General features: G+C 44.7%; 2 protein-coding genes across 2 annotated transcripts in view; one reads left to right on the top strand and one right to left on the bottom strand.

Moving 5' to 3' along the window:
- Positions 1-9: 9 nt before the first annotated feature.
- LOC112554601 (structural maintenance of chromosomes protein 2-like) lies at positions 10-2,682 on the bottom strand. Its single transcript, XM_025222473.1, has 2 exons — positions 2,501-2,682; positions 10-887 (listed from the first exon to the last, which is right to left on the bottom strand). The coding sequence occupies exons 1-2, from the start codon at positions 2,663-2,665 to the stop codon at positions 765-767; spliced, it is 288 nt and encodes a 95-aa protein (XP_025078258.1). The 5' UTR covers positions 2,666-2,682; the 3' UTR covers positions 10-764.
- Positions 2,683-8,012: 5,330 nt separating this feature from the next.
- Positions 8,013-13,551, top strand: part of LOC112553602 — a 66,175-nt gene continuing 60,636 nt past the window's right edge. Inside the window, exon 1 of the mRNA XM_025220944.1 lies at positions 8,013-8,205. Coding sequence (XP_025076729.1) covers positions 8,013-8,205 — 193 coding nt within the window. The remainder of the gene's footprint in view (positions 8,206-13,551) is intronic.

Below are 13,551 nucleotides of genomic sequence, written 5' to 3'. Positions count from 1 at the left end.
GCGGGCACATGCACCAATTGGACTACTTGCAGATGGAGTGCATTTGAAAGTCTGGTGACAGTTCTTATTACAGCATGCTGGCCTACAGTGATCAGCTCACCGACTACTTCTTGAAAATCCACCAGTTGCATAAGATCTAAGGGTCAATACAACTTGAAACAGTGCAGTAAATGAACCTTGTCTTAGAATGGCAAAATCTTTGGAGAACTTGTGAGCAGTTAGCTCATGAGAAACAAAAAAAAAAGAGTACCCTTTCACTCTTCCCGCAATGTACTTTATGTACTCCCAAAACTCTGACTACATCTTGATAAAAGCAACACAACTGTGGCTGCTGCAAACACCATGCTTGTTAGCAAACCTGCTTTTAGGAATGAAAATGCTTTATTGACTGAACACAAAGATGCTCCAGATGTCTTACATCTGGCCACCACTGAACTCACTTAAGGATTCCTTCCTTACATCACCAAAAGCAACTTTGACTTCAAGGCCATCAAGCACAGTCTGACCTTCAGGAGGAGACAACTTCCCTTGTGTGCCTGGCAACAATGTAGAAAAGATGGAGCCAAGTCCTGCAGAGAGGTGAATGTAATGAACATCACTGCACACCCTGACAGTCACCAGTTAGCAAATGAGAAGAGATATTTTCACTGGTAAATGGTGATCACAAAGCAGCTCATAACTACACGAAGCTTTTCTATTTGCAAGACTTGCTTGATCGTGCCACAGAATTTATCAGGACTCACAAATGTAGTGACCTACCTTATTCAAACTTGTTCCCAGGCCTTTTTCAATGCCTCATTTTTCTTTTTATCCAGTTCATCAATGACAGCAGCAATCTTGGCTTTATCATTTAAAACAATTTTACCTTTCTTCATCAAATCAGCATACTGTAACAAGGAGAATATGAATTAATCAATATAGTAACTTCAGCTAAGTAATTGTTTATAATACTGTTTTATACTAAACAAGTAGCTTAGTAAGTAGTTACTTTATTCATTTCCTTACCTCTTTGAATCCAAGACCAATAAATATATTCAGCCACTTGACCACTTCAGCAACTATTAAGGCCAAGTTACCCACCCTGTTTGTCACATTCAATCATTTTGACTCCAAAATTGTGTAATTAAAAAAAGGGATGAAATCCGATAATTTAGCCAGGCGAATCACATTTGAATAGTTACGTCTCTTCACATGGGTGTTAATTTTAAGATTTGAAATTTTCCAGCTCTACCTTTCTTTTTAAAAAAAAAATGATGGTGGCACTAGTGCACATGTGAACACTAGCAATTTTTCAGAATTTTTAGCCTATTTCTGACATTAAAGTTGTTTTTCACTATCATAAGTGATGTTTATTTAATTTTACATAATGTACAACCATTAAAATCCACTAAAAATAGGACTGACATCACAGTAATCATTTGTACGGAACCTGTTTAAAAATTATTTCCAGAAATATGATTTGATATGCCAGATTTGCTTTTGGCTTTAGCAAGTAGTTAAGACTATCTTGCAGTACAGAAGCCCACCCTGTATGCCTGCACTTCTCAACCTGTGCTGATGGTGAGAAGGCGGTCATTTCTTTTAAAGTTTCTTATATCTCATATCAGTGAAATTAGCATGCATTGTAACATTATACTAAGATCATGCATTCACTTATATTGCTAATTTATTAGCAAATGTTTAACAAATTAAATTAAGAGAACTCTTTTCACCTTCCAAGTCCCCAGACCCCCTAGTTGGCTAAAGGGGGCATGCAGACATACTTTTTTTCATTCAAGGGTGGGGAATGGTCAACATCTTCTATCTGCCAGTCTTCATAAATATTTTTCTGGTACTTCGAAGATTTTCTCACAAAATTATGATTCAGATTATTTAGGACTATATAATCGGTCTATTCTCTTTTGGGTGGATTATGGTATATTCTTCTTTCAGAAGAAAGTATATTTACTCACTGCTCTTGGGATACTGTTTGACTTTTTGTAGCGTCAATGTTAACATTTAGCATAAGCGAAAATATGGATACCCTCTAAACTTTCACTTGTCTTTTGTACACCAATGCAGTCCAACAAACACTAATTCTTTTAAAGATCTGACACATCAAATAGTCTAACAAATTTCTTTTTGTACAACATGGTCCAATAAACAAGTGACAATGACAATTCCGATTGTACAATATAGTAAAACAAATGACAAGAGAAATGTTGAATAGTCATATTTTCTGAGGATTCCTTATCTCTGTGCCAACTTTGCTTATTCTGCAATAATTCTTAAATTTGTGTAAATATTTTCTCTTTATATAACCTAAGATTCTCATTCTTCATCACTCACACTGTATATTTTGTATTTTCCCACAATTTTCCATACAACTTTTAGTGTACCTTAAAGTTAATACAATCTACTTTCGATACATCCTTGTTGCGTAATGTGCTATTTCAGCACCATTCTTTCCTATATTTATACATCCTCAGGCACTCTGTTTTGCACAATAGGCTGCTCTTACTTGCTCCTTTGCAGAGCCCAGGAGATTCATGGCACTCATGTTGACACTCTTGGCTAGTTTCTCCTTGGTCTCTGTAAGCTTTTTGAATGCGACGCTTTTTCTCCTTTGGATCATTGGCTTCAAAGTCATATGGCGAATTGGACTGTTCAAAGAACTGCCGCTCATTTGCAATCCATTCGTACTTTTCCATCAGAAGATTCACCTGCAGCGTGCAAAAAATATCAGGGGAAAAGAACTTTCACTGTATGCTCTTGAAGAAGCGTTAGCAGGTAAACCTAATTATTACAGATTGTCGCAAACCTGGGGCGGGGTCCGTTGATTTGGTAGGTGGTATGATATCTGACACTCCGTCTAACACACCGTCGATAACCCACCCACCCCTCCCAGCAAATCACGTCGACATCTCCATTGCATGCGCTTGTACTAAATTGCAGATCTACACGCTATAACTAGCCTTACACGAGCCCCCAGCATGCCTCACCCCAATGAAAGAAAACTCAAGGCAATTTAGTACGTTTTAAGATTACTAAAATTTACCAACAATATAACAGGGAATACACAAGAACAGGTCTTGGTAATAAGTTGTCTCCCCTAACTTGGCTGGTCCATAATGTACTGTAATGCACTGTATTTTACAGAAGTGTACTGTTTTGTACTGTACCATAATGTACTGTATTTTACAGAAGTGTACTTCATCGTATTGTACCATAATGTACTGTAATCAGGGATGGGCAAGCTACTTTTAATTTGTAGCCGGCTACGCTACAGCTACTTTTTTCAAAACGTAGCCAGCTACACTACAGCTACAATTTTTCAAAATGTAGCCAGCTTCTTTTGGCTACTTTTAAAAGCGTGATGTTATAAAAAGTTAGCTGTAGCCAGCTGGCTGTAGCAACATATACAAACATCAAACATACACACAAAACACTATATTACTTGCTAACACAACCAGGGCCGTGCTTAGGGGCAGGCGGACGAGGCATCTGCCTAGGGCCCCGCGCTTCAAGGGACCCCGCGCTTTTGATTGATATGTGACTTTAGATCCCAACTAAAACCGTGTGATCGTGGCGGGAGGGCCCCGCACATGCCCTTTGCCTCGGGCCCCGCGGGGGCTAAGAACTGGCCTGAACACAAGAACTGGTTTTTATATACATTGACCTTTATTCTGATCTGAGACCACCAAAAACTCCATATTAACAACAAAATGCAAAGGTATAAAACAAACTTTTGACTTAGTGCTGATAATTTGTGAATACTGTTAAAACAAGTCTACATGCTTTCAGTCCTCCATGGAATTGAACTCGACCAGAACTTTGGCCTCGAAGTTGCTGTCCCCCTAGTGCGCAGCTTTGTCATGATAAGTCCTGCCAGACTGAACTATCTCTCAACCGCAGCACTGCTTGGCAAGACGGTGTTGGTGCGCAGATAGAGTTGTTTGATCGTGGGCTATTTGTCCAGTTCATTGACATTCTGCGACAATCCAGACATCAGGAAGGTAGTTGTCTCAGGGGTGCCGGTAACTTCTTCATAAATGATGAAGTCTGCCTGTTCAGCTGAGCACTTGGTTGGGGATTGGACTGGCGTGTCCATCAATGCTGCCTCTGCAGTCAAGAGGGATCTGCATTTCTCACGCAGGGTTTGGTCCCCAGTCCACATCAACTTGCACCTGAAACAATAATATGCACAATAATTAATGCTTTGTTTAATTTCGTTAAGTTTTTTTTTTCTTATTGTTGTTTTTTAAATAATTTTATAAAATGTACTGGTTTTTATGTACTTATTTTGATTTGTAGGCAAGTGTCAAAGGACCAGTGACAGTGAATATTATGTTTTGTTTTTTTAATCAACACCCCCCTCCCCCACCTCCCGTCAAAAGTTTATTTTTTAATTTATTTACGGATATTTGTATAGCGCTTATTCTTGTGTAATCTGAGCTCTAAGCGCTTCACATTCTTCTCATTCTCAAAAGAACAGTGACAGAGAGTAGCTTATAAATGAAGAAAAAATACACTGAAATAACGAAAACTCTCTCTTACCTTGGGTTCGACACAGTTGCAAGCAGGGTGTCTTGGTCCTTATAGGCATCAGCAAATCTGGTCTCCAACCCATTCAGGACAGCAGTAGCTAGGGGACCACAGATTTCTAGCTTGGACTTCTGTTGCTCGATGCGGATTTTGAGGGTGTTGAGCTGAGGCAGGAGGTGTCCCAAGCCCACGCACTTCTCGCCCTGCAAGTAGTCGAGGCACATGAAATTTGAGTTCTGTGACCAAGAACAAAAGATATCAATTGTGGATACATCACCCTACTTAAAATAAAACTAGTTTTTTTTTTTTTTTTGTCGTTCGCCTCTTTTATCACACTTGGAGACCAGCTCTTGATATGAAATTGGTGGTCTTCTGTAGTCTCCACTGGCCCGTACAGCTTGTTGTGCAGGGTCTCCGACTGTGGCCACATCTCTTTCCTCAGGGTACGGAGGTTCCTACAGTCCTGTAGGATGTGTTCTACAGTCTGGTCTGCCTCTCCACATGGGCATCTCGGGGACGGCACGAGGTGCAACTTCCTGTGTAAGTGGTGAAGCAGCCTGTTGTGCCCGGTCCTGAGGCGGAAGATAGCGACCTGGTCCGGTCTGGACAGCTGATGGTAACTGTCCAGTGGTTGCTGTGGCCTGTACAGAGACTTAATGATGGTTTTCATCTCTGACATGTTGACTGCATTGTCTTCTTGCTCGTCCTCTGCACCCAACTTAGCCATCCTGTCAGCTTCCTCATTCCCATCTAACCCGCAGTGTGATGGGATCCACTGCAGAGCTATTCTGAGGCACTTGATGTTTAGCAGCGCGGCTTCCAGGTCTGGCAGTTTGTTATTGTTGACTGCCTGCAGCACCGACAGAGCATCGGTCAGGAAGACGACCTGGCTGTCATGGTCTGCTCTGCTGCTGATGATGTTTGCTGCGTGGACCAGGGCTTCTACTTCTGCTCTATAGTTTGTACAGTGGAGGCCAGTTGGTATTGCTGCTGCCTGCCACTGTCCATTTGGGAACTGGATGTACACGCCGGCCCCTCCCCTCTGGATAGCGTCTGTGGCTGACCCGTCTGTGTAGGCCCTTATCCATGATTCCTGGGGGTACCTTTCTTCTAGCATGGCTAGCGTCAGGGCTCTCTTGCTCACGTCGCTATGCTCATCCTTTGTTGTGAGGTGAGGAACTGTGGTGCAGATGGTAATGTTCCCTGTTCTGTCTTTCCAAGGAGGAGGATCGAGGGAGAGAGTCGGTAACTGGACCTGTGCAGGAAGCTTTGTTTGGTATTTTCTATGTAGTGCCTGCGTCTCTCGCACAAAGCTGGATCTTTTCAGCCTTCCCGAGGACAGCTGTTTCTGTCTGGCACTCATCAGGTGGTCTTCACTGTGCCTGTACTTGGTGGCCTGCACGAGCGCTTTGCATTCCCTTCTCTTGTTTAATGGGGGTATGCCTGTTATCTGCTCCATCTTGTCTATTGGCGTAGATCTCATGGCGCCTGTTATGACTCTCAGTGCTTGGTTCTGCACCTTGTCCAAAGTCTGAAGGTGTGACTTGGCTGCTGTCATCCAGGTGCTTGATCCGTACTCAAGGTGTGGTCTTACAGTACCTTGGTACACGGTCTTCAGGATCTTTTCGTTGGCGCCCCAGTGTGTTCCTGCCAGCTTTCTCATGATGTTCAGCTTTCTTCTGGCTTTTGCTTCTGCGTTCAGGATGTGTTGCTTCCATGTCAATCTTTTGTCAAAAGTGACTCCCAGGTACGTCTGCTGGTCTTCAAGTGTCAGTGGAGTGTCTCCCAACTTTAGTCTGCCAGCTTGCGCTTTGGTGGAGAGAGAGAAAAGAGTGGCTGTTGTTTTGTCACGGTTGATGGTAACGCACCAGTTGTCTGCCCAGGCTGTCACTTTGTCTAGTGCAAGCTGCATCCTGTAGGTTGCTGTTGTTGCATACTCTTCTGAGCACCATATGACCAGGTCATCTGCATACAGTGCTGCTTGGACTCCCTTTGGAAGCAATACCAGGTCGTTGATGAAGAGTATGAACAAGGTCGGCGAGAGTACTCCCCCCCTGTGGTACTCCGTGTCGTAGCAGCACCTTACGGCCACAGTGTCCGTCTACAAAGCACCCTGGCTCTTCGGTTGTGCAAGTAGGACTTGGTCCACCGGTACATGTTGCCGCTGATGTAGCTTCGCTGGAGCTTGACCAGGAGTCCATCCTTCCAGACCTTGTCGAAAGCCTTCTGCATATCAATGAAGACCGCTAGGGTGACCTTCTGGGCTTGGAAAGCATCCTCAATGACCTGCGCTAGGTGCGTTGTCTGATCTTCGGTGCTTCTGTATCTTCTGAAGCCTGCTTGCTCTGGGATGATGATGCTTTCAGATTCCAGGTACCACTGCAGGCGCTGATTGATGATGCGCTCTATGATTTTACAGACGCAGGTTATCAGGCTGATGGGGCGGTAGCTCAAGATTCGCGACTTGTTCTTCCCTTTTTTCAGAACAGGGATCATCCTGGCTTCCTTCCAGCACTGAGGTACCTGGCCTTCTCTCCAGCTAAGGTTGAAAATGTCCAGTAGTTTAGTGAGGGCTGTGCTGCCAAGGTGTTGCAGCATCTCATTCGTTATGTTGTCTGGACCTGAAGATTTTTTTTCTTCAGCTGTTTGATGGCATTCTTCAGTTCTTGGATGGTGATATCTTGCTGCATCGACTCATGGACATCCCCATTTGTTGTTCTTTCTTTCTCTTCTTTTCTGAATTCTTTTTGCAGATGCGGTGGGATGGTGATCTTGCTCTCCTTTGCATATGCTTGCGCAAATGCATTTGCTGCTGCCTTATCTGTCAGTGTCTGTCCATCTTCTTCAAGGGTGATCTTCTGTCCCTTGTTACCCTCATCATTTAGTGCCTTGGTCAGCCTCCACAGCTTGGTGGTGTCTCTCTCCATATTCAGCCCTGCTGTCTTTTCTCTCCAGCTTCTTCTCTTGCACTCTACTTTTGTTCTTAGCAGTTTGGCATTTGTTTCTTGCAGCTTGATGTTGTTTTCTTGACTGGGGTTGGTTTCTGCTTCTTCTCTGGCTTTTGTCAGATCATCATGGGCTCTCTGAAGTTCTGCTGTCCAGTACGGAGTGTAGTCCTTTCGCACCCCTCGTGGGATAGTTTCTTTGGCTGCCTTGATGATACTGGCATTGAAATCTTTGACGACGTTGTTGATGTTTAGTCCTTCCACCTTGATGTCTTTCGTGAGCTCATTTGTTCGTATTCTGAACAGCCCCCACTGTGCCTTCTTATGATTCCATCTGGCGTGCTGCGGGGGTTCAGGTGTCGTACTTCCTGTGATGGTAAGGAGTACTGGGCGATGGTCACTTCCTCCCAGCTGGTCTAAGACTGTTCTGCTCAAATTCTTGTGGATGTCGTCTGTGCAGAGAGCCAGGTCTGGTTTTGTTGTTGTGTGCCAGCGGCGCGAGTAGAAGGTTGGTGGATCTGTGGGGTCGTTGACAAGGATTAGATGGTTCTCGTCTTGCCAAGTTTCGATATCTTCTCCTCGCTTGTCAAGGATGTTGTATCCCCAACTCTGGGACTGGCTGTTAAAGTCTCCGGCGATGAGGAAGCCGCTGCCTGGAACCTGGATAGTGTCAAGGGACAGCATCTTGTCACTGGGGCAGTAGTAGTTGATGACATGGAGGACGCTGTTTGTGATGGTGACCTTGACTTCTATGTATTCTGCCTCATCCATGTATCTTTTCATTTCGCTTGTATTAATGTTGTTTCTGACTAAGGTCAACACTCCACCTTTCTTTCTCCCCTGACGATCACTCCTGAAGGTCTGGTACCCTCTGATCTTGAAGGGCTTTTCTTTTTGTAGATGAGTTTCCTGTATACAGCAGATGTTAATGCTGTTCTGGTGCAGGAACTGTTCTAGTTCTGTCTTCTTGTTGGTAACCCCTTCTGCATTCCAATGTATGATGTTGATGTTGGGGTTGTCCTTGGCTTTGGTGGTACGCTGGCCAGTCGCTTTCCTTCCTCGTCCCCTGGCTCCACGAGACGAGTTGAAGGCACCTCCAGTAGCTGAGGGTGGGCTCCTTTGAGGCACGGAGCCCGGCACTGCACCTGCCTGGCGGATCTTCACAGGGCGAGCACCATTTCTGTCATTACTTTCTCCAAGTGGCATAGGCTGTGTTGCGTGGTGGTGTGGTTATTTCAGAGTGCGCCTTGCGGCCCACCACCTCCGACTTCAGCACTCATGGACCACTCTTTGTCTGGTCTCTACCCTTCGACCTGTCCGACTTGGGTGACCCTGCTAGGAGCTGATGCTCCTGTCGGCATAGCTCTTAGGGTCATTGAGACACGCAAGCCCCCCGACCGCGGCAAGGTGGTGATCCAACAAGGGGAATAAAACTAGTAAAACAAACAAAAAAAGGAAGAAAAAAAAAAAAGTAAAACTTACCTCCAACATTTGGTTCGCCGCTTTCCTGCTCATTAACTGCGTTTCCTGGCCAGTGAGTCTGGACACGAACTTTGAAAACTTCTCGTTCTCCAGCATGAAGGTTGCATTCCAACAGGTAATCAAGGACAGCGGAATTGACGTCTGCTTAGCTGATGGTACTCTTGTGTTCCACTTTGAAGAGCTTCGAGACAGAGGGTTGGTCATCGTCTTCCCTTTTCCGCTTTCGTGACGTTTCCAAGTCTTGAGTCAACTGCCTGGCAAGCAGTGGATGTTTCCTCTAAAATAAACACATGAAAATGAAACAAAATTTTAGAAGTCCATTCACAATCACAGCAAGTTTCTACCAAGCTAATTGTCATATTAAATTACTAGCATTAAATATAAAATCCTGCAAGCCACCATACTGTTCAAACGTCCTCCATGCTCTTTTCATACAAACAAACCAAAACACACACACACACACTTTATGACAAAGACTAAATAGATAGTACAGAAACGGTAAAGACAGCAGTTTGATCAGTCGTCGCCCCTGCGGTAATCACGTTGATGCAACCCCTTACCTTTCCACAATCTTTACAACATGTACACTCCTCTATTCCAAAAGCAGACAAGCAAGAAGATGAAGAATGAAGATCGATAAAAATCTCAACGAACTTACCTGCGTTCTCAAATTAGACGCCGACGTCTTGTTCGTTGAGTACTTTTTCGAGCTGCCGCACCCATTCTTGCATTTGAAACTATACCCACTTTCTGTTGCTTCACAAAATGTAAAGAATTTCAAATAAGGCTGGAAATTGATGGGTACGTCCATCTTTGTTTTTCAAATCGCTCCCGCCACGTGGACGACACAGTACTTCCGGTTACTGAGCGTGCGAGACACGTGGTGTCTAGCTGTCAACACACCGAGCAGTGACAGCAGTGGCTGTCGTCGTCTTGCTGACACGCTGTCGACGAATAGTCGTGAAAGTAGCCAACATGTAGCCAAGCTACTTTTTGACGGCTTCTTTCTAAAATGTAGCTGCGGCTACAAACTACTTTTTTAAAATTTGTAGCCGGCTAAGCTACAAGCTACAAAATTTGTAGCCGGCTACGGTAGCTGTGGCTAGGCTACAGCTACTCCCCATCCAGAGGCGGCCAAAAGGCCCGCTCTCGATGGGGCCTCGCGCTTCAGCCCCGAGGTCATGTTTATGACATATTGCTAGCTGTGTTAAACAAGTTGTGACCAAAAAATTGACGTTCAGTAAACACTTCTAAGTTCTAATTAAGCAAATTATTGAAGCCATGTCTTAACTTTAAACCCGACAATAACAACAAGCAGTTTATTCAGTTGTCGTCTCCATGTTATTTCGCTTTAAGAAAAAGCCGCTACTGTCACAAATGGTGGGAAAGGTTACAAACAATTAAAACACTAAATTCGTGGTTATTTCACGAAATGGATCCAGCCTGTCTAACTGTATATTAATCAGTGCTTCCGGCATGGGATGTTGATACACGTACTCCATTACCCCGGCCCCGCGCGGATGGTCGGCCCCAGGCCCCGCGTGTTCTTAACGGTTCCTAACGCCGCCTCTGTCCCCATCCCTGACTGTAATGCACTGTATTTTACAGAAGTGTACTTCATCGTATTGTACCATAATGTACTGTAATGCACTGTATTTTACAGAAGTGTGCTGCATCGTAGTGTAGCGGGGGCGCTGTTTAGGCCTAGTCACTCCACCCCACACCCCCTTCCACCCCACGCGTGGTCGCGAGAGCGGCGCGCAGCGCGAGACAGGACAGCAACTGCGGGTGACGTGGTACCCAAGCTGCCCTGTATAAAAAAAAGCGGGCGTAGGCAGCGCCCAGTATGTCGTCAGGAGAGTGAACTCCCAGCCCAGTTGCTTGTGTTTCTGGGTCATGAGAGCCATCTGTGTATATCTGTGTGTAGTCTTTGTAGGTGGTGCTTATAGTTTGCGTTTGATCTCTGAGGTGATTTGGTGTTGGTGGCCCTATTAGCTATATTTAGTGAGATCAGTGTCTATTTGCGGTTGTGGTAGTGTCCAAGGTGGAGTTTGCATGTTGGTGTGTGGGTAGGGTGCTGTAATGTTTGTTTCTGCTCCTTTTGTGTTTTCTAGCTGTTGGATGTGTTGTTGTATAGTGGGTTGTGGGGTGGGGCGTCCTGTTCTGTGTCTGTGGGGTTGTGAGTGGATCTGTCGGACTGGGTGGTCTGGAGGGAGACACTGTGTCTTGTAGTAGAAGTTGGCTGTTCTCTCCTTGATAATCAGGTCTATTGGTTTTTGTCCCGTCTCTGCCAGTACCGACCTTTCCATCAAACTCCCGACCCACACCTCCATTTTCACAGCCGAGATGACTGCTATACAGACAGCACTTGAGACTATACAACTCGGACTGAGAGACACCATAAGACGACAATTCCTAGTACTGTCGGACTCCCTGTCAGCACTCCAGGCTCTTAAAAACCAATCATCAAACAGAATAGATATTGTATATGAGATACTGTCCCTCGTAGACAAGATTAGCAAAGAAAATGGAGACGTCAGGTTCCTTTGGGTCCCCTCCCATATTGGGATAAAAGGAAACGAGGAAGCCGATAGACTAGCGAAACTGGCAGTTAAAGAAACTAACAATCACCTAGCAATCACCCTAAACGTCCCTATTTCACCTGCAGAGAGAAGAATAGCAATAAAACCAGCTATAAACATAAGGTGGCAAGAGAAATACAAAAGTGAAGGTAAAGGAACTAGGAGACTGCTAGACGAACAACCCAGTAATACTCTACTTTTCTTTGGCGCAAATAGGCCCCACCAATCCAAGATAGCTAGAATGAGGCTTAGCGGAGAATACCTAACTACATATAAAGACCCTCCGAAATGCACATGTGGAGATAGGCTTAGCACCCCACATGTGCTTTTGGAGTGTCATGAAAACAAAGATGAAAGAGATTATTAAGTCAGGTCCTAAATAAACATAGGCTGGCCATAAACATCAACAACTGTCTGAACCCACCAAAAGACATATGGCACTCCATTCTGACGTTAGTACTAACAACGGTGGCAAGCCACCCGCAAGCTAAACTAATATAAACAGGTTATAAAAAAACAAAACAAAAAAAACGCCAAAGCCTAACCCTCCATAAGTTACCATATACATAGGAAAATATACATAGGGAAAAAATCTATAAAGGAAAAAAAAAAAAAGTCCTAGGATATAGTTATAGGGCAACAGAAAGGGTGTGGCAACCCGGGTAGTACACCACCACTGCAGACTTGCCAGGACTCCAGGACAGCACGAGCACAGCAACTCCGATGGCAAAAGGGCACCAACACCAGTAGACAACACCTGCGGCAAAAACAACCAACGGCAACCCTGCTCCCACTCCCTTCCCCTCCTTACCACCGTCAACTACCCTCTCCAAAGACCTTCCCTCCCCTGAAAATCCCTGGCCCCCCTCCCCCATAGTGCGAAATCACCTTGAGGTGGAAGCACTCTCCCTTCCAAGTTCAACAACAACAACAACAACAGCGCCCAGTAGGACCCAGTAAGCGGTCCGGTGGCGCAATGGTTAGCGCCTGTCACCAATACAGTAAAGGTTGGCTGCCCAGAGTTCATTTCTCGTCTCGGGCACGCTGTTCTTTTCTCTGCACGTGGCATCTGTTTACAGGGCTGGCTGCTTGCCGTGATATAGCCTTAGTTGCTAGCACGGCGTAACCCCCCCCCAATAGTGCGAAATCGCCGCAAGGTGGAAGCACTTTCCTACTAAACAACAACAGCAACAACAAAGCAGCGCCCAGACAGTCACACGGAGAGAGACAGACAGAGACACCCCGAGAACCTTGAGACTGAGTTTAGCGAGAAGTACCTTAGTACCGCAAAGGCGCTCTGGTCCGCTGGAAATAGTGGACTCGTGACACTCAGCTTCTTTCCCCACCCCTGAGCTAGCGAGAAGTACCTCGGTGCCGCTGTAGTGAATTGAAACCTCCGGGCGTATCTAAACGTATGGGTATTGTCTGCGCATGCGCATGAAGCGAAACTTCACTACTGCCTGGTAGTTTACTTGAAATAAAAGTAAAGGACGAAACATTACTGGACATACTAAATAAAATGGCATTGCAAAAGCAAAATTATACAACTCACAATATGCTTTGAGCTGGTTTTTGATAAATAAACATCCGATGGATTAGTAAATATTTTCTTGGGTTATTTTATCAAAAACCAGATCAAAGCATATTGTGAGTTGTATAATTTTGCTTTTGCAATGCCATTTTATTTCGTAATGTTTTGTAATGTTTCGTCCTTTACTTTTATTTCAAGTATATTTTACTGGCGAAATTCAAAACTGGATTGACTAATCGGGATAAAAGGAAGGCGTGGGACGACGTTGTATATGTTGGGTGAATGCGGTGGGAAATGCCAGTCGCACTATTTCAGACTGCAAAGGAAAGGAAAATGAAAGCGCAGTAACTTGTGATGATCGTACACAAGTTGTTGTAGTACCATTTTCACCAATACATGAGTTTACAGTTTTGGAACACATGCGTTAGGCGTTGAACAAGCTAGATGAACATGCTGCTTTTATTCTCTCCTACTGCGGACTGTTTAT

This window comes from Pomacea canaliculata, linkage group LG13, assembly GCF_003073045.1.
Source record: "Pomacea canaliculata isolate SZHN2017 linkage group LG13, ASM307304v1, whole genome shotgun sequence".
In the NCBI taxonomy this organism is placed as follows: Eukaryota; Metazoa; Mollusca; class Gastropoda; order Architaenioglossa; family Ampullariidae; genus Pomacea; species Pomacea canaliculata.
This window is presented reverse-complemented; position numbering and strand designations above follow the sequence as displayed.

Coding starts and splice junctions, on each gene's coding strand:
- LOC112554601 (XM_025222473.1), bottom strand. CDS start 2,665: ATGAGCGGCAGTTCTTTGAACAGTCCAATTCGCCATATGACTTTGAAG. Junction 888..2,500: donor TGGGCTCTGCAAAGGAGCAA/GTAAGAGCAGCC, acceptor TCCTTGTTACAG/TATGCTGATTTGATGAAGAA.